The 21,072-nt window shown below is 33.8% G+C and overlaps 4 protein-coding genes across 12 annotated transcripts in view; 3 read left to right on the top strand and 1 right to left on the bottom strand.

Annotated features, from left to right (window-relative positions):
• Nucleotides 1–5,705: 5,705 nt before the first annotated feature.
• Nucleotides 5,706–9,091, top strand: ggact.1 (gamma-glutamylamine cyclotransferase, tandem duplicate 1). Its single transcript, NM_001077717.1, is given in 2 exon segments — nt 5,706–5,789; nt 7,453–9,091. Coding segments are annotated over 2 exon segments (486 nt in total). The 5' UTR covers nt 5,706–5,762; the 3' UTR covers nt 7,912–9,091.
• Nucleotides 9,092–10,097: 1,006 nt separating this feature from the next.
• On the top strand, nt 10,098–13,068 carry ggact.2 (gamma-glutamylamine cyclotransferase, tandem duplicate 2). The gene is made up of 2 exons (NM_001004544.1): nt 10,098–10,166; nt 10,962–13,068. Exon 2 carries the CDS (start codon nt 11,053–11,055, stop codon nt 11,626–11,628), a length of 576 nt encoding a protein of 191 aa, NP_001004544.1. The 5' UTR covers nt 10,098–10,166; nt 10,962–11,052; the 3' UTR covers nt 11,629–13,068.
• A 768-nt stretch (nt 13,069–13,836) lies between these two features.
• ggact.3 (gamma-glutamylamine cyclotransferase, tandem duplicate 3) lies at nt 13,837–16,210 on the top strand. The gene is made up of 2 exons (NM_001089560.2): nt 13,837–13,927; nt 14,640–16,210. Exon 2 carries the CDS (start codon nt 14,679–14,681, stop codon nt 15,135–15,137), a length of 459 nt encoding a protein of 152 aa, NP_001083029.1. The 5' UTR covers nt 13,837–13,927; nt 14,640–14,678; the 3' UTR covers nt 15,138–16,210.
• A 903-nt stretch (nt 16,211–17,113) lies between these two features.
• The window catches only part of farp1 (FERM, RhoGEF (ARHGEF) and pleckstrin domain protein 1 (chondrocyte-derived)), a 145,176-nt gene continuing 141,217 nt past the window's right edge, over nt 17,114–21,072 (bottom strand). For 8 of the 9 annotated variants that reach the window (XM_017355952.3, XM_073949318.1, XM_068220984.1 and 5 more), the window contains exon 27: nt 17,114–19,540. In XM_017355952.3, coding sequence (XP_017211441.1) covers nt 19,459–19,540 — 82 coding nt within the window. In that variant the 3' untranslated portion in view covers nt 17,114–19,458. The remainder of the gene's footprint in view (nt 19,541–21,072) is intronic. The other variant, XR_012405376.1, reaches the window with a different exon arrangement.

Genomic DNA, 21,072 nt, shown 5'->3' with positions numbered 1-21,072 from the left:
ACTGAGCTCCAAACAAAACAAGCTCAGTTCAATCTGTGCAGTTTAGAGATATCTCTGCTGATGATGATGATGATGATAATTTTGTGCTTTATTTGTCCATTGAGTCTCGAGAGAATTCAGAATTAAAGGGACGGTACACCAAAAATAAAAACATAATAATAGAAAAGTATCTTATCATTTACTCACCCTTTACTGTCTGTGTTTCTTCTGTCGAACACAAAAGAAGATATTTGGAAGAATGTTGTAAGCTATTGCTTTTTTCTACTGTGGAAGTCAATGGTTACAGGTTTCCAGCTTTCTTCAAAATATATTTTAAGACCTTTAGAAGTTTCTTTCTTCTGTTAAACAAAAAATAAGATATTTAGAAAAATGCTGGAAACCTGTAACCATTGACTTCCACGGTATTTGTTTTTCTACTATTGAAGTCAATGGTTCCAGGTTTTCAGCTTTCTTCGAATTATCTTGTTCAAAACCTTTATGTGTTTTTTTCTTCTGTTAAACACAAAATAAGATATTTTGAAAAATGCTGGAAACCTGTAACCATTGACTTTCATAGTATTTGTTTAGCCTATTATGGAATTCAATGGTTACAGGTTTCCAGCTTTCTTCAAAATATCTTATTTAAAACCTTTATGAGTTTATTTCTTCTGCTAAACAAAAATAAGATAATTTGAAACATGTCTGAAACCTGTAACTATTGATTTCCATAGTATTTGATTTTCCTACTATGTTAGTCAATGGTTACAGGTTTTTAGCTTAATTCAAAATATCTTGTTTAAAACCTTTGAGTTTATATCTTATGCTAAACACAAAAGAAGATACTTTGAAAATGCTTAAAACCTGTAACCATTGACTTTTATTTGTATTTGTTTTTCCAATGGAAGTCAATTGTTACAGGTTTTTAACTTTCTTCAAACTATTTTGTTTAAAACCTTTATGAGTTTCTTTATTCACAAAAGAAGATATTTTGAAGAATGTTGGAAGCTATTCCCTTTTTCTACTATGGAAGTCAATGGTTACAGGTTTTCAGCATTCTTCAAAATATGTTAGATTGTGTTCAACAGAAGAAAGAAACTCGTAGAGTATTGAAAGCACTTGAGGAAAAGTAAATAATGAGCATTTCTCTTCATCTTTGGGTTTACTGTCGCTCAGATTTTCAGGTCTGTTTCCATCGTGTTTTGACAGGTTTTGCAGCGCCATCTAGTGTGTATTCGGGTAACTGCAGATTGTTGTTAATTTATGCGCTGTTCGAGCAGGAGCTGCTTAGATATTCATAGAAATTCACAACAAGGCGGAGCAACAACACACAGTGTAAGAAAACAAATTACATCTACAGTGTGTGTGTGTGTGTGTGTGTGTGTGTGTGTGTGTGTGTGTGTGTGTGTGTGTGTGTGTGTGTGTGTGTGTGTGTGTGTGTGTGTGTGTGTGTGTGTGTGTGTGTGTGTGTGTGTGCGTGTGTGCGTGTGTGTCCTGAGCTGATACTAATGATCCATCTTTACTATTTATATTGTACTGTAAAATATACTCATTCGTGAATTTTATTTGCACATTGTTTATACTGTGAAATATAATAATCTCATTGCTATTATTTGGATGCTGTTGCTTTAATCAGTATTAATCATTCAAGACAATCGTGTGTTCTGTTTTGTTCTACACGCATTTCTAAACAATGCAATATGTAAATTAAACTGCATATTTTAATGTTTTAATGATCAAAATACATATCTTCTGGGAAGAATTGTTTCTTTTAAGAGGTAATTCAATTTATAATGACTTGTGTACAGTACATACACTGGCCACTTTATTAGGTACACCTGTGCAACTGCTTTCTTAAAGCTAATCTCTAATCAGCCAATCACATGGCAGCAGCTCAATGCATTTAGGCCTGTAGACATGGTCAAGACGATCTGCTGCAGTGGTTGCCACTCCTGTGAGCTAAGAACCGGAAACTGAGGCTACAATTCACACAGACTCACCAAAACTGGACAATAGTAGATTGGAGAAACGTTGCCTGCTCTGATGAGTCTCCATTTCAGCCGACAAATCTGCTGCACGTGTGTGATGCTATCATGTAAATATGGAGCAAAATCTCTGACGAATATTTCAGTAGCTTGTTGAATCTGTGCCACCAAGGATTAAGGCAGTTCTGAAGACAAAAGATGGTCCATCCTGGTAGTAGTAAGGTGTACCTAATAAAGTGGCCGGTTAGTGCATAATTGCTTCATCAAATACTACTAAATTAAAAATATGGATAAAAAGATACATCTGGTCAATCCTCAGTGTGTGTATGTGTGTGTGTGTGTGTGTGTGTGTGTGTGTGTGTGTGTGTGTGTGTGTGTGTGTGTGTATGTATATATATGTATATGTGTGTGTATATATATATATTTATTTTGTGGTTGTTTTAATGTTAGGAATGATATTAGTGCATTGCTGTTGTTAGGATTTCTGTGTGATATGTGTATATATATATATATATATATATATATATATATATATATATATATATATATATATATATATTCAGAATTTAATTTTACCATCTGTCACTAAAAAAGTCATACATTTTATATTATTTATATTTTATTATATTTATATTTTATTACTTTTAACTTTTAACATTTTAAAATTATGATTTTTGTGTCATTTATTTTATTACTTTTACATTATTATCAGATTATATTTTAAATATATATTATCAGATTATATTTTAAATATATTAAAAATTTTAATTTTATTAGAAATTTAAAAAAATAAAAAATTAAATTAAATTTAAAAAAAATTAAAAAATAAAACATATTGTCCCCTATATACTTGTATAGACACCACAAATATGTTTTATTGATGTTTTATTACATTGACTAAATTTAATTTAGGTTTTTTATTAGATTCACCATACAAACTCACACAATATGGTTTAATAATGGTAACATCTGATCTGTATATAATCTGTTATAACAGTTTTCATGTGCTGTTTAAATTGTTGCTTTAAGTGTCAATAATAACACTGAGTTTCCTCTTTTTGCTGATTATTTGCAGGGAAATATGATGACCGGAGTTTAAGCAAAGTGATTTTAGTGTGTTTCCCTCAACAGGAGGTAAATGGTGTCATCATGCAAACACAACAAGAATGCAAAATACACAATATACTGCTTAATAATGATAACATCTGATCTGTATTTACATTTGCATGACTGTTTTTCTCTTTTAATTGTTTTAGGTGTCAAAAATAGCACTGCTGATTTCAGATTTTCCTCTTTTCACTGATTAGTTGTGTAGAAATGTGATGATCTGAGTTTGAGTTTCACCCTGCAAACACAACAACATTGCAAAACACACAAAATGCTTTACTAATGATGACATCTGACCTGTATTTAATTTATTATTACACATTTTTACATATTTAAATTGTTATTCTAGGTGTCAGTAACACTCGTGATTACTATTTTTCCTCTTTTCACTGACTATTTGTAGGGAAATATGAGGATCTGAGTTTAAGCAAAGTGATTTTAAAGTGTGTGTCCCTCAACAGGAGGTAAATGTTGTTGGCTGATGTGAAATGCTGGTTAAATGAGTGTTTGATTCTGGCTGGTGTTTCTGCAGGACGATCAGACAGCTGTCAGTGAAGCTCCACATCTGCTCAAACTCACCCGAGATGCTCATAAAAGTGTCACCAGCTCTGGTGTCTGAGCGGTTTACATCAGATACCACTGTTTACCTCCTGCCCAGGGAAATATCAGACGAAACGAGGCCTCAGATGATGTTTTGTTTTATTTATTTAGGGGCTGTTTTAATGTTAGGAATGATATTAGTGCTGTTGCTAGGATTGCTGTGTGGTTGCTGTGCTTTATTACATTTGATTCAAACACTTTAAGAAGAAATGCTGGGTTCCACACTATTGATTTGTGTTGGGACAACATAAAGGAATTAAGTTATGTTATAAGTTTTAAGTGGAATGAACATGAAACAATTGAGTTGTCCCAAAAAAAACTCTAGCATTGTGTTGTTTCAGCTCATTGTATACAGTATAAGTAGTTTGAGCAAACAACAAACATTTTTAATGCACTATTTTCTTGCCTACCAGCAGTGTTGGGCATGTTTTTTTTAAAGAGTAATTAGTTACTAGTTACTTTTCACAAATAGGAACTAAGTTACATAATTACAAGTTATACCAGGGAATATAACAATTGATAGAGGTAAAGTTGGTTTTATATTCGCACATTCAGACTTTCCCCTTAATAAAAAAAGTATTATTTGAAACTCCAAACAGTGAAATCATATTAGCAGCCAATGACTATCAAAGTACAACATTGTTCACAGACAAGTAAACAGTCTTAATGTTGTTTTCAAGTCATATTTGCATGCCAATTCCTATCGAATATTCAAAGTAACATGGTAAATAATATAGAGACTTCTAAATGAACGAATGTGTGAATATAAAACCAGCAATTGTGTTACTTTAAAAAACATCTAATGTTACATGACTATAAAATAAATATAAAACCCTGTACACTAATCTACACTATTTTAATGTTGTTGTGGGACAATGTGAGAGACAACCATCAAACTCAACATATTATGATGTACATTATTATTATTATGTTTCCCAATGATGAGTTGTGGCTGGAGGGGCACCTGCTGTGTAAAACATATGCTAGATAAGTTGGCGGTTCATTCCGCTGTGGCGACCCTAGATTATTAAAAGGACAAAGCCGAAAAGAAAATGAATGAAATTAGTTGCTCAATAAAACACCACAGATGGTTTAGATCTTTAAATATTTATTGCACCTTTCACAACTCACAAGACGTGAGGTGCTTTATTAGATTAGAATTACTTGTCACCGACAAAGAGGCCAACTCAATTCTTGATATTTTTTGGGACAACTTGATTTTGTTAAGTTTAATGTACTTAAATGTGTTATGTTAACTTAAACAGTTTGCGTTGGGACAAAATGAATGTATTGTGTGGAAACCTGCATTTTTTTTACAGTGTACTACTGCTATGCTATTTAATATTATTGAATAACATAAAAAGGTAATGCTAATATTGCATAGTGACAGAAAAAAAATGTCCTATGTGATTATGTTATTAAAATAAAGTAAACAAAAACATACACAAAACTTTTCATGATTTGGGCTAAAAGTAAAAGTGTTAATATTATTATAAATAACATTAAAACGTGCAATGATAATAATACATAGTAATAGAATATAAGTAATTATGTAAGTGATTAAATTAAAATAAAAGTGAGTGTAAAACATCAGAGCCAAAGTTTTTCGTATTAAGGGCTAAAAGTGAAAGTGAAAGTGCTGCAGAGTCTGAAAACACTGAAGTTAGCTTTGATGAATCTGATTTACAGCAGAACCTACAGGCTAACATTGATTGTCTATATAATATCAATAGTTGTATAAATATTATATGACTATCATTTGTCTGAACTATTTTGTTTACATACTGTAGGCTACCGTCGATCAAAGTTGTCTGACGTAATCACTGTATTTATGACAGCCAGATGTCGCTATCACCCATAAACACGTTTAATAATTATTTATTTATACAAGATTCATTTGCAGAAATTGTATTCATGCTGAGTGTATTTTAACTGTTGCCTGAAGTACAAATTTTAAGTACCTGTAAATATCATCCTCGTCTGACGTCATTCCTTTAGATATCCGGAAGTGTTTACTCAGTTTGATCTGTCAAGGGACTTTAAAGCAGCTCTGTTCGTCCGACGTTGATAAAACTTTCAGTCTGACCTCTGAAAATGATTGCAATCCATATATTGCTGCTGGTAAGAATGCTTACTTAACTTCTGGTTTATATAATAAAAGTAGGTGTTTTTCGCGAGGTTACGTAAGGGACTTTGGTACAGTCTAACTAGACAGACTGATGTTAATGTGATAATATTCATATATAAATCTTGTTTAAACCAACGAAAGCTCGAGTTTGAATATTAAAAATGGCTGTGCTTTAAAAACTTTACTACATACAAGCGACTGTTTGATGGCGTCTCAACACATACCTATATTTACATACCTGGATTGTGATTAATAACTGAAATAAAACTCTCATATTAGTGTATAACGTGTATATATTTGTGTACAGCATATTCTCTAATGAATTAAACTACTTTATTTGAAATATCAGGTACATCCCGTTTAGACTAGTTGTGAATGCACTTGTCCACACACAGTATTTGTTTTTTTATAGCTTAATGTTCTTCCAGAAAGTTTAGGTTGTTTTTGTGTTTTACACATGACAGTGTTGAAATGTTTAATCCATTTTATTTAATATGTTTATTTTATATCATTTAAGAAACTTTCCTTATTTGTAAGTATTTTATATATATATATATATATATATATATATATATATATATATATATATATATATATATATATATATATTGTTTGGATGTTTCTTACCAAACCCTTTATGTACACATGTATTTTTCCCTTATTTATTTTTATTAAATTTTAGGCTTTTTGTCCACAAATCACTTAAATAATTGTATTCTATTTATTTTAGTTTTAACTTAATTCATTCATACAATACAGTACAATAAAAGGTGAGCTATAAAGCAAAAATCACAATTATAAGGGTAGTTTAAACAGTTGTGTTAGTGGTGTAATGGATCACAAATTTCACGCTTCGGACTACACTATGGTTTTTGAGTCACGAATCGGATCATTTTTCAGATGAGCAAAAATTGAGGAGACGAATGTCTTTTTTTGCATTCATACAAAAATATTACTGCAAAAAACATTGGTTTTAACAAACAACTTGGAACCTGTAATTTTAATAAAAATAAAAATCAAGAAAGAAGCAGCTGAAAAAGGAGAATATTCAGTAGGACAAAGGATCTTTGCTGCTGTTGCTGATCACACTAGTCTGCAGAAACACTAGTGACCATTGCTCCCTCATTATCATAGACAGCCCTGAGTGAGAAGCAGCTATCTGTTTAGTAGAGTGTTTGAGCTGCTGAAGATAATGTCAGCAACTAAGAGGATCATAATTGGGGAGTTTTAGATGAAGCACAAATGAACAGCGGCAGGGGTTTCCATAGACTGACGCATTCTGAGACTCTTGTTTTCACATTTTCAGTTTTTCCACACAGATAATGTAAGTCTTGCTTTTGAATCTGCCACTATGCTGACACATAGGCATCTGTAGCTCTGCCCTCTTCTCAAAAGAGAGTGCAATTTCATTTAAATTTAAAGTGACAGTCACCAAATTGCCACAATTAGGATCAAAGCCTAAAAGAGTCTATTTCAGAGAGTTAGAAAACATTATTTGTGTGGTATTTTGAGCTGAAACTTCACTCAAGGGACATCACAGACACATTTTACATCTTGTAAAAAGGGGCATACCCTTTATTACCACACAAATGGATTAATCATGATTGTTTTTCCAGTTTTTACACTGAAAATTGATTACGTTTCTCTGACCCACAGGTTTTCTCAAATATTGTGCTCCCTGCATTGTGCATTAACGTGTTTGTGTACGGCACACTAAAGAAAGGCCAGTCAAACTATCATGAACTGACAAACACTACACACGGTCAAGCTGAGTTCATCACCTGTGCCCGGACCAAAGATCCATACCCTATGGTGATCGCCACCAAAGACAAATTCCCCTTCCTGCTGAATGTGCCTGGCTCTGGACAGCAGGTCTACGGTGAGATCTACAACGTTGACCAGAATATGCTGGATTTCCTGGATGAGTTTGAGGAATGTCCAGATCTCTACCAGCGCACCTCCATCCAGCTGAAGATCCTGAAGGGGAATGGAGATTCTGAGGAGGCTTTTGTCTACAGCACCTCTACATTTGATCCTGACTGGCTCAACAAACCCACATTCAGTGTTTATGATGCCACCGGTGATCCTGGAAACAATTGTGTGCCTCGAGAATAAGAGAATAATAACTTCTGGTAGAGCTTGGGCGATGGATCTTTTTCACAATATCAGGTTTCTCAGCAGCCATCATATTTGGGTAAACTTAGAGCACAGTGAATGAGGAAGTACAACAAATCATTATTTACAATCTTATTTGTTGAAATAATAAAAGAAAAACTACACAATGGTGTTATCAAGACTTTCATAGGAAGGAAAACAGTAGTGTGAGACTGATAACAGCAGCCAGAAGAGAGAATTATTAATAATTAAAAGAATATTTAATGATTAAGAAGAATTCAATTTACTGTCCTGTCCTCCAATAGACACTGAATTTTAAACGTCTTGCAAAAACGGTAATTTATTTATTTTTGTAATTTGATGCAAATATGATATAATACACACATAAATGCATGTACATGGTTATATTTGGTTATGTTTTAAAAATCAAAATATTAAAAACATTTAAGGATTTAAGATTCGTAAATGCAACATAACAGACTTGTGAAAAGGGTCCGTTAATTGAAATAAAATCACAAACACTGTTAAGCAATGTTGGGATATTCATACACATCTTGTCAGTGAAGCACAGTTCCATGATCTGTAGTAAATCCCTTTAAAGTCCCTTTAAGGCAAGTAATTTCCATAAAAACTTACCTAAGTTTGAAGTCAAAGCATGTTATAAAATGTGATAATAATAATGACTGATAATAATGATTTGTTGTTACTTAATTGTTCATTTTGTAGCCGGATTCTTTATTTGGTGTTGGGTGGTATAATTTAACGGCATGCAAAACAAATAGGGTGAATTACTGTGTGTTATATGGCACTTTATTACAATTTACCAGATGCAGGAACGCTTTAGATTATTAAACTGGACACAATCTTTAAGATCTATTTTTATAATGTATGATTTGCACAAAAATGTGTGTGTATATATATATATATATATATATATATATATATATATATATATATATATATATATATATATAAATATAAATTGTGTAAAAATTATTTGATTGAAATATGTTGTGCTTTATTAGGGGAAAAACACTGGAGTACTTTATATGTAGCGATCAGGAATTATCTTTCTGTGAATAACTGTACAATACTGTGTACTACTGTATACAATATACTTTATACTTTCATGAGTAAATTGAATTGCACTTTACATTAAAATAATTTCTTCTGAAGCACAGTGCTGATTGTTTTATGAACAAATAACAAAATCTGAAGATTTTTTTGACCCACTTTATGATTATTTTTTTTTTGTTTACATTTTTATTTGTTTTTGTTTTGCTTTTTTAACTCATATACCTTTTAAATTGTGTTTTATAAGGTGTACATCTTGATTTCACCATATGTACATTACATTTTACAAAATTAAATGGTAATTTTGTTGTTTTTATTGTTTTATTGTTTTGTCTTTGCTTTTTCTTTTACTTTGTTTTAGTGTTTTTAGTTTCACTTTTCTTTTTCTATATTTTATTTTAGTTGAATTTTAGTACTTAAATCATTTTAGCTGCTGCTTATGACAAATATTTTTCACGCAAATGTATACATTATATTTAACTGAATTTAAGATTTATTTATTTATATCCAGCAGTTAGTTAATTAGTTATTATGATGTGCTTTGGCTGGTGTTTGTAGAGAAACTCTTAAGTCACATTTGCACAAGCTATTTCTTTTTTATTGCATAACCGTCAGGAACAAACATGCAACACGATACAAATTATGAAACACAAGAAAAGCTAATACAACAATGGTAAAAATCAACCAAAAAAAAAAAGCAAAGATAAATAAATTAAAATAAATTAAATTACACAAAGTATAGTGTACAGCATTTCTACATCCAATGATTATTTTTATTATTATATATTTGAAACACTACATTAAGTAATAATACAACAATTCGTATATATACTTCATCCAAAAACATTGCTATAGTTACAACAGCAACAACCAAAAATGATAATGAAGCAAAAACATAACAGTAGAGAGAAAAAAATATTAATAATAAATAAATAAACTAGTCTTACAAATATTTCTATACAAATAAACATAAATAATAACTTAGGATACAATCATTGACTAACATTCCATGATTTTACAGACGTGTCATCCTTGTTTCTGACGTCATTTCCTTATTTGTAAACGTGAAAGCCGGAACTGCTTAAGTAACTGCCGAACGAAGTTTAGTTCGTCATGTTTGTCCGATGAAGATCAAACTTTCAGTGTGACTTTTAAATATAAAAGGATTTCCTAAATGTTCGGTAAGAAACGTACTTGCCTTCATGTTGACCCTTCTGGTTTAGTTGTGAATGGGCTGGGCTAGAAAAAAAGTTCGGCGTCTTTAAGTTAGCTAACGTTATAATGATATACAGTCTATATCACTACTCGTCATCGCGCATCTAATTTTATCACACAGACTGAACTGCTGTAATGTTGATTAAGTTCGGCTACTGCGCAAAATCCAATTCTGAATGGAATATAAGTCTTTGTGCTTCAAACAACACGTAATGTTTGCGTTTTAAAAAAGTATTTACACTTGAATGCTATTATTAACTGTGTCATTTACCAAGGAGTCGTCATGTCTGTGACGTGTAATAGTTTTGTGTAAACACAACGTGTGTAAACGTTAAATATTCGTCCCACTGTTTCAGGTAAAGATAAGTGTTTGCTCGACCGAGTATTTTGGGTACTTTTGCCAGACAGTATTAGCTACCCACGTAAGGTCATAATATGTAAAATATATAAATTTATACATAATTAGCCAAATGTCATAAATGTATTAATGTCTGCTGACATGTTATTGTTGTTATTATTACTAAAACATTAACATAAACATTACTAGGTGATTAGTATTTTTTTTTCAATGTGTACCCGTCATAAAATGTATGGAAGCACAGAAATTATTTTATTCTTTCAATCATTTTAGTGTAATTTTTATTAACCTTGGTTAAATTTTGATTTGAATTTATATCTCTTTACAAACTCTTTTTATTTTATTTGTATTTTTTTGGGGTTTTATTTTATATTTTTAAATCTTATTTTATTTCTCTTTACAGACCCCTCATGGTTTAGGTAATTTGCAAATTTTAAAAGTGAGTAAATTCTGACTCCTAGCTCTTCATCATCTTCATCATCCCTGCTGTCCGCATGCCTCTTGTGTTTGTGTACGGGACACTAAAGAAAGGCCAGCCGAATTATTTTAGATTGATTGACTCTAGCAATGGGCAAGCTGAGTTCATCACTTGTGCCCGAACCGTAGAGCCATACCCACTGGTGATCACTGGCGAATGCAACATCCCCTTCCTGCTGAATGTGCCTGGCTCTGGACAGCGGGTCTACGGTGAGATCTACAGCGTTGACCAGAAGATGCTGGAGTTTCTGGACTGGTTTGAGGAATGTCCAGACTGGTACCAGCGCACCCTCATCCAGCTGGAGATCCTGAAGGGGAATGGTGAAACTGAAGTTGAGGAGGCTTTTGTTTACACCAAAACTAAATATGAACCCGACTGGCTCAACAAGCCCACATATGACAGTTATGATAGCAACGGTGATCATGGACTGAAATATGCATATGAAGAAGACATGACAAGGTCTACATTAGATCAGAAATCTGCAGATTTTTCACAAAATTCTGAGCAAGAAATTAAAAAAAACAACAGTCTGCAGATTCTGACGAGTACTGGAGATGATCATGATGTAAACTTCAGAGGCCCACTTCAATAAGACAAATTCAATTTAATTAAATGAAAACTAGAACTTTAGTTGACCTACTCTAATGCCAAGTTCACACTGCACGATTTTCACTCGCCGACAGTTTTTGTGAAATTGCAGACAAATGCCCGAAATCGGAAGTCAGTCAGTGCTCATTCAAGCTAAAGTCAGTCACACAGTAGGAAAGATGCAAACTGAGAGGATCGCTAGCGTGTCACCATCGTCTGTGAAATATTCAACATGCTAACTATCTAGATATGTCAGCTTTTCAAAGTCCTGCTTGTGAATGAGTTCTGATTGAACTCTTTTTGTATTATTTCTAGTCTCGCACATAGTTTTGTGTTAATTTCTTATCACTTCTTGTGTGTTTACAAGTAGTCAGCCACTGTTTTGAGTGTAGTCCTGCAATGTTTGTTCTAATGTCACTGATCATTCATACAGTATAAACACAGCAGCAACTGAACGCTACCTCAGAGAGTGATGCATTGTCAAAACAACGGCGATCCAAATACTGTGAAAATCATGCAGTATGAACTCAGCACAAAATGGGAAACTAAAGCCATGTTCACGTACACAGGTATTTTTATAAGCAGAATGCTCCTGCTTTTATTTTTAAGGAAATCTCTGTCCACATAAAAACACACTGCAACGCATGTTAAGGGCATGCCGAACCAACAAGTTTCACAAACTAATTTCCGGAAGAGCGTGGGATGTGATTGATCACATCTTCATTGATTTGCACATTTTGCATTTGGTGTGAACTCAGCTGTGTCAGCCAATCAGAGAAGTGTGCATGCTGATGTCATGAGGCAAAACCTCCACATGACCACACTGTACCCGGAGTTTCAGATAAACCTTTAACTTGGCCGAAGTTTTCAGAAGTATTCATGTTCAGTCACCCGATACTATGGACAAACAGTGAAACCGGTTAAAAAAAAGTGCTGTTTTGAAAATACCCATGTTTGTGTGGACTGCCTGAGTTTTTGGTTTCAGAATAGCTGAATTGAGTGGGTTCATGTGAGGAATATTGTAGTTTTAGCAGAGATTAAATCTCGATTTATGACTAAAGGATTTGATTTGTGAATTAAAACCATGTTAAACGATGTTTGTCAAACATCAGATGTCTGAATGGTGATTTAGTTACACATTAGGCTGTTTTTTATATTAATAATAATGACTTATTGGGACTAAATGTGGTTTTGGACATGGATTTGTTTTAGTTGTCATATTTAGTTGAGTACCATGAAAAGTAAATGTGATTTACTGAGTTTATATGAAACTTTAGTTTGAAGTACCAAGTAATCTGGAAAAAGTAATCATAAAAAATCTATTTATGATTCATTATACACATACATACATGATTATGTAAAAAAATGATTGAATCTAGATATTGTACATTGTGTTTTATGAGTTTATTAGTTTGCACTTTACAATAAAATCATTCAATCTGAACAGCTTTTCATTGTTTTGCATCATTAAATCAGAGTAAATTAAAACAAGAGCAGCATATTATAGAAATGGCTTTATTTCAAACAATTGTTCTTGAGCATGAGATCACAGAAGTGCAACTGATCTGCCTTCCTTTAATACAATCAACACAACTCACATGTTGTCTTATTATGATCATCATAATTATTACAAATCTTACATATTTTAATTTGTAATAGTTAAAAAAAATAATTTCACAGATTTCTGAAGGTGTCCACTCTTTTATTGAGTATTTGAATAGGTTTATACATTATGATTTGAGTTCAGGCCATGTGATGTGTTTTGTGTGTCCCTCAGCAGGAGGTAAATGTTGGCTGATGTGAAATGCTGGTTAAATGAGTGTTTGATTCTGGCTGGTGTTTCTACAGGACGATCAGACAGCTGTCAATGAAGCTCCACATCTGCTCAAACTCACTCGAGATACTCAAAAGAGTTTCCACATATACACAACCAACAGATCACACGCACATGCATTAAATGTGTGTGTTGAGTGCAAATGCCGAGAGTGGCCGCCAGATGCCGCTATTACTGCTGTTGCAGTGCACACATTTAATTCTGCGTTCATTAAGACAGTTACTGTTTTATATAATTGTTTACGAAGTTAAAGCTTTATCATTGAACAGAAGCTGATTTAATTTGATTCCATTTTAATCTACCTGAAACTTTATTTAAAAGTATCTTTATGTCTTTGTTCTGATGTGGTCCTGATACACGTCATTTCCTTATTTTCCAAAATGAAAGGCGGAAGTGCTGCTGAATGAAGTTGTTGATCAAACATTCCGTGAGACCTTCACGAAAGAAAGGATTTTTTTCAATATTATCGGTAAGAAATGTCCAATTCATATGTTCTGGTTTAGATGGATATGAATGGATTGGAAAGGAAGGCTCGGCGTGTTTCCATGAGATGAATTTATCAGCACTTATTCATCGAGCATCTAGAAATGTTGTAAATACGGATGTAATAACGTTACTCAATGCTTCTGAATTTCTGGAACGATCATCTGCAGTTGTAAATATAAATTCTGAGTCTAAATGTTTATATATAAAAAATAAAGGCCCCGTGTTTCCAACACTAACGTTACCACACAGAAGCTACTGTTTAAAAGTGTCTTAAACTATTCACATTTTCATTACTTCTTTATTATGTAATAGAACACTGAAAAGGAACTCAGATTTGTGTATAACGTACATTATATTTGAGAATCAATTAACGTATTATAGATGAACATCGTATTTAGTATGGCCCAAAATAGTTTAACCGTGTAAACATGTATCGCTCCCTTTCAGGTAGATGTTTATACCTCATCGGACTACTGTGTTAGAGCTTTTATTTACATTTAAAGCAAAATTTTAGATAACATAGTCATATAAAGTCACATATGTGTGTATATATGTGTGTGTGTGTGGTTTCTCCATAGACCCCTAAATAAAATTCAGTCAGAGAATATATACATTAATCCCGCAGAGATGTATTGGTGATTTTTTTATTTTTGTGAATTGATTTTGTCCTCATAAAATGTCTCTCTGATCCACAGGTCTTAGTCATGAACAGTACAATGAATACTACAGTCAGCATGAGCACCCATCATGTATTTGTGTACGGCTCACTAAAGAAAGGCCAGCCAAACCACCACGAACTCTTGAACTCTAACAATGGTCAAGCTGAGTTCATCACCTGCGCCCAGACCAAAGAGCCATACCCGCTGGTTATTGCCACCAAACACAACATTCCTTTTCTGCTGAATGTGCCCGGCTCTGGAAAGCAGGTCTCTGGTGAGATCTACAGCGTTGACCAGAAGATGCTGGAGTTCCTGGACTGGTTTGAGAAATGTCCAGACTGGTACCAGCGCACTTCCATCCAGCTGGAGATCCTAAAGGGGAATGGAGAATCTGGAAGAATTGAGGAGGCTTCTGTCTACAGCAAAATAAATTTTGAACCCGACTGGCTCAACAAGCCCACACATGAAAGTTATGATACCAATGGTGACCATGGACTGAAATTTGTGTGTCGAGAAGACAGGAAAGATGATTAACTTGTATATCTGGGTCTGTACCATGAAGCCAGATTAGCTCTCAACAGTTAAGTTTAAGTTTAGTTTAGTTTGCACCTATCCTGGGTTTTAGGTACCATGAAGGCAGCTTGACTTTAATCACTTTGTTACTTGTGGTAACGACTAACCTGCTCCAGGTAAGTTTATATTCCAGGGTTGCATTCCGGATGTCTATACTAATCCCGATAAATTTGAAAATGTCATTTTCATCTAAAAACACTCCATGTCCACACTCGTTTCCGATTTTTTTTTTTGTCATCCATACAAAAATGATTGAAATGCTTTTATTCATGTACTGTTTTACCTCCATCACATCCGCCTGGTGTTTATTTACTTTGTCTTTTTGAAATGTTGCAGCAAAAACATGTCACAACTGTGGTCTGCTTCCTCTGCTGAACAGCAGCTTACACTAAACATTCCCTGTCCTTTGAAGAGAGGCAATATGGAGCATGTACAAACGGACAATAATCTTTAATACTGCGTCACATGACTAAAATCCATAATTGTTTTCGAAAGCCTCTGTCTTCAAAGCCCACACTGCAACATGAAAATGACTATTTCAAATTTGTCCACTTTGGGCCATGTCCACTCTAATATTTTTGTTTTAAATTGCATCTTTTTCTCTGTTTTGATCTTTCATCCACAATGAGACAGTGTTTTAAGGAAATGAAAACATTTTTTTGAAAACACTGTCCAAAGTAGTGGTGGGCAGAGTGAGGGTTTGTGAAACACTGAAACAGTCGAAGCAAATGTGTTGAAGCTTCTTAATGTTTTGAAACCTCTCTCTATAGTGACACCTAGTGATCATTTTCTGTATTTCTCGGATAGCTTTAGCAAAGAAACAGTGATGTAAATTAAGATATTAAACGTTGTCAGGTTTAGTTTTCAAGTGATTTAGTGGAGCGGTGAAAGTTCCTGATTTGCATAACTTGGGTGTTTTGGATTATGCTTTGGTGCAGTGTTTGGGCTTCGTGATCTTAACATTGTCAACATCAGTTTCGCATCAGCCATCCTTAGACCAAAGTGGACAAATTTAAATATGATTATGGTGATAATTATGGTGTCAATCTTTTAATCTTTTACTGAATTGCACTGGGTGGCGCAGTAGGTAGCGCTGTCGCCACATAGCAAGATGCTCGCTGGTTCGAGCCTTGGCTGTGTCAGTTGGCGTTTCCATGTTTTCCATGTGTTCGCGTGGGTTCACCTTAGGTGCTCTGGTTTCCCCCAGTCCAAAAACATGTGGTACAGGTGAATTGAGAAGGCTAAATTGTCCATAGTGGATCAGTGTGTGTGGATGTTTCCCAGAGATGGGTGGGGCTGGAAGGGCATCCGCTGCGTAAAAAACATGCTATATAAGTTGGCGGTTATTCCCCTGTGGTGACCCCGGATTAATAAAAGGACTAAGCCGGAAAAAAAAATGAATTGCACTGACCCTCAAGAAGTCGTTTACAGTATTTTTAAGTTTTGAGGCATGTGATTGGCTGTTTGCTCCTGATGTCCTGTGTTCATGATTTAAACCCTGAGTAAACAAAGTTGATGGTCAGCTTCTTCGTGATACCAATAAAGCCTGACCGCACTGATTTGGTTTTGTCAACTCAAAACTAATCCTGTAATCCTGAATATATTTAGCCAGCATCATGGTACAGTACAGGCCCAGGGTTCAGAATCAATGTTTACCACCACACTTGTGAAACTTACCATTCAGAAATGTTGCTGCTTTATAACAAATTGTCAGTTACAAATGATTTAATAGTTAAAAACATACATATACATATATATATATATACATATATATATATATATATATATATATATATATATATATATATATATATAAAATTTTGTTTCCATTGAGATGAGGTGTTATTCATTTGCACTAAAATTAAATCATTCATTCTGAAGCTTTCATTGTTGTTTCATCCTAAAATCAGAGTAAATGAAGACAAACACCTCACATCTACTGTAGTATAGATATGGATTTATTCCAAACATAGTCACACAGTCAAACATACGCCAACATATAATCCATATTGTGTGTGTTTCAATATATATTTATATATGTGCATTAAGAAAGATTTAAAATGCTTAAAAAAGGGGGAGAGGAATCATTTTGGCACTGGAGCAGTCTGGAGAAAAGGCAGCGCTTCCTTCAGAGAGAAACTGCTCGTGTTTTCAGGACAGAATGAACAGGATCGGTTCACAGTTCATATCAAAAACGAGTATAAAAAAGGCCGTCCTATTAAAAAAGGGCAGGAGTGAAGTAGAAACACTGGCCAGCAGAGATCAAGCTTTAGGAGATCCAGAAGCTCAACATTTCAGCCCAAACAACACACAGATACTGCAGAAAACACCTCCAGATCCATTCAATTCACCACACACACACACACACAAAGTTAATTGGTCCTAACATATGCAAATATTTGACTGTACTGTAGTAGGAATGATGGTCTATTTTCTATTTTAGGGGTAGTTTACACAAATATTTCCTCATCCTCCACTTGTTCCAAACCTTTGACTTTCTTCTGTTAAACACAAAGGAGGATAATCTGAAGAATGCTGGAAAAACAGCCATTGATTTCAATAGTATTTATGTTCCTACTATGGGTCAATGGTTACAGGTTTGTATCATTCTTCAAAATATCTTATTTTGTTTTTAACAGAAGAAAGCAACTCATAAAGGGCAGTAATGAGTAGTAAATAGCGAAAAAATCTTTATTTTTGAGTGAACTATTACTTTAAACACAACAAACAGTTAATATATGTTCTTAAAGGGACAGTTCACCCAAAAACAACTACAATAATTAATGGACGTAGAGAGCAGAGTTCATTTATTTAATAATTTTACGGTAACAGATTCTCACTATTTAGAGTAAACTCAACTACTTGCTTTTTTCTCAATACAGCCATTGACTTCCATAGAAGTTTTTCCTACTATGCAAGTCAATGGTTACAGGTTTCCAGCATTCTTCAAGATATCTTCTTTTGTGTTCAACAGAAGGATTGAAACCACTTGAGGAAGAGTAAATACTAAATAGTATGTTTTCATTTTTATTGGGGCAGTTCACCCAATAAAACACATTTCTGTTGTCATCTACAAAACAAGATGAGTATGTTGGAAGAAAAGCACACTGCAAAATGCAGTGAGTTACTTAAATAAAGAGAGAATAGCTGAACTAAATGCACAACTTAATTTTGATAATTATGAGCATAGTTCACTTATTTAATAATAAGACAACAGGTTTAGTCAACTAATTGCTTTGTACAGTACAGCCATTAATTTCTATAGTATCTGTGGATCCTACAATGGAAGTCAATGGTTACAGGTTTTCAGCATTCTTCAAAATATCGTCTGTAGTGTTTAACAGAAGAAAGAAACTCATAAATGTTTGAAACCACTTGAGTAAATAGTTTTTTTTTTTTTTCATTTTTGAGTGAACTGTTCCTTTAAACACAACAAACAGTTAATATACGCTCTTAAAGGGACAGTTCACCCCCCAAAAAAGACATTTCTGTTGTCATCTAAACAAGCTGAGTATGTTGGACAAAAAGCACACTGCAAAATGCAGTTGGTTACTATAATTAATTAAAGAGAGTACACCTGAACTAAATGCACAACTTAATTTGGATAATTATGCGCATAGTTAATTAACTTTAAGGCAACAGGTTTCCTCAATTTATCGCTTTTTAGTAGGAACAAAGAAATATCACAGAAGTCAATCTCTGTTTTTTCTTCAACATTCTTCAGAATATCTTCCTTTGTGTTCAACAAAAGAAAGAAGTTTTTCCTGAAACACAATAATTAAATAATGACAGAATTGTAATTTTTGGGTGAACTGTCCCTTTAAGAAAAGAAAAACTTAAAAAAACATACAACAAAATCTCTCTTTCCCCTGTCAATTATAAGCTCTGCACATCTTTTTCCATTGTCTAAAGACTGAAAAGCATCAACACGACTTCTGAATTCTGAATCTGATGTTTAATATAAAGCTGAGGTGTTTCTGCGTATAAAAACAGTTCATAAAACAGGAAACCACCGCGTCGCTCACATTCACCGCAGCATCCAAAAACACCTACAAAAGCACTGTCACAAATAATATCGACTTCACATTCATAACCATCTTCATGTTGAGTGTGTTCCTGAAAGCACCGTGTCACACTGACGTCTGTGTGTGTGTGTGTGTGTGTGTTTCTGCTGTACTTCACATCTAAACCCGTCAGAGTCTTCAGAGACGGTCAATAGAGTCAGGAATGGGGGGTGAAGCAGATAGAGAGAGGACCTGATTGAGGACAGGCGTGTTTTTGGTCAGTACACCAGCGGATCTTTCCGGCTGGAGGAGCGAAGGACACTGGAGGAGCAGGTGGCGCTGCGGATCACCTCCATCCATCTGACACAAACACACACAGTATAGAAACACACTAATTTTATTTAAACTATTTATTTTAAAATAATATATTTTTACCATAAAATACAGCAAAATAAAACATTTGCAGCATGTTTCTGACATTTTTCACAATACATGCATTTATTCATTGATTTTCTTTCGGCTTAATCCCTTTATTTATCAAGGGTCACCACAGCGGAATGAACCGCCAAATATTCCAGCATGTATTTTACACAGCGGATGCCCTTCCAGCTCCATCCCAGTACTGGGAACACCCATACACTATGATCAATTTAGTTCATCAGTTCACCTATAGCGCATGTGTTTGGCACCTGGAGGAAACACACACGACCGCAGGGAGAACATGCAAACTCCACACAGAAACGCCAACTGACCCAGCTGGGACTCGAATCAGCAACCATCTTGCTGTGAGGCGATTGTGCTACCCACTGAGCCACCGTGTCGCCTTTTACAATACAAAATAAATAAAAATATTTGTAATCATTTTTAACATTTAAAACTAACGAATACACATTTTGTTCATTTATATTTTATTATTAAATATAATATAAACACATTAAATGCATTATTGTTTGAGTACTGTACTTGTTTTTAATGTAACTTCTTTATATAAAATTAATAAATAGTTTTTATTGTTGTATTATATATATATATATATATATATATATATATATATATATATATATATATATATATATATATATATATATATATATATTTATATATATATATATTATATATATATATATATATTATAAGTATATATATATTCAGTTGAAGTCAGAATTTTTGCCTCCCTTTGATTTTTTTTTCTTTTTTAAATATTTCCCAAATATTGTTTAACAGAGCAGGGAAATTTTCACAGTTTGTCTGATAATATTTTTTCTTCTGGAGAAAGTCTTATTTGTTTTATTTCGGCTAGAATAAAAGCAGTTTTACATTTTTTAGGCACCATTTTAAGGTCAATATTATAAGCCCATTAAATTTTTTTCGATAGTCTACAGAACAAACCATCGTTATACAAAAACATGCCTAATTACTATAACCTGCCTATTTAACCTAATTAAGCCTTTAAATGTCACTTTTAGCTGTATAGAAGTGTCTTAAAGAACATCTATTTATTTATTTTAATTTATTTCTGTTTTTACAATGTTGCCTCACAGCGAGAAGGTTGCTGGTTCAAGCCCCAGCTGGGTCAGTTGGCATATCTGTGTGGAGTTTGCATGTTCTCCCCGTGTTGGTGTGGGTTTCCTCCAGGTGCTCCGGTTTCCCCCACAATCCAAGCACATGCGCTATAGGGGAATTGATGAACTGAATTGGCCGTAGTGTATGAGTGTGTGTGTGTGTGTGTGTGAATGAGAGTTTATCAGTGTTTCCCAGTGATGGGTTGCAGCTGGAAGGGCATCCGCTGCGTAAAACATGTGCTGAATAAGTGGGTGGTTCATTCCGCTGTGGCGACCTCTAAAATAGAAAGGAATTATGAATTATTTGCCCTCATATAGCTGAAGCGCAGG

The sequence above is a fragment of the Danio rerio genome, chromosome 1 (assembly GCF_049306965.1).
Source record: "Danio rerio strain Tuebingen ecotype United States chromosome 1, GRCz12tu, whole genome shotgun sequence".
Lineage (NCBI taxonomy): Eukaryota > Metazoa > Chordata > Actinopteri > Cypriniformes > Danionidae > Danio > Danio rerio.
This window is presented reverse-complemented; position numbering and strand designations above follow the sequence as displayed.

Bases quoted from the DNA above. Each gene is read 5' to 3' on its own strand.
- ggact.3 (NM_001089560.2), top strand. From the start codon at position 14,679: ATGAGCACCCATCATGTATTTGTGTACGGCTCACTAAAGAAAGGCCAG.
- ggact.2 (NM_001004544.1), top strand. From the start codon at position 11,053: ATGCCTCTTGTGTTTGTGTACGGGACACTAAAGAAAGGCCAGCCGAAT.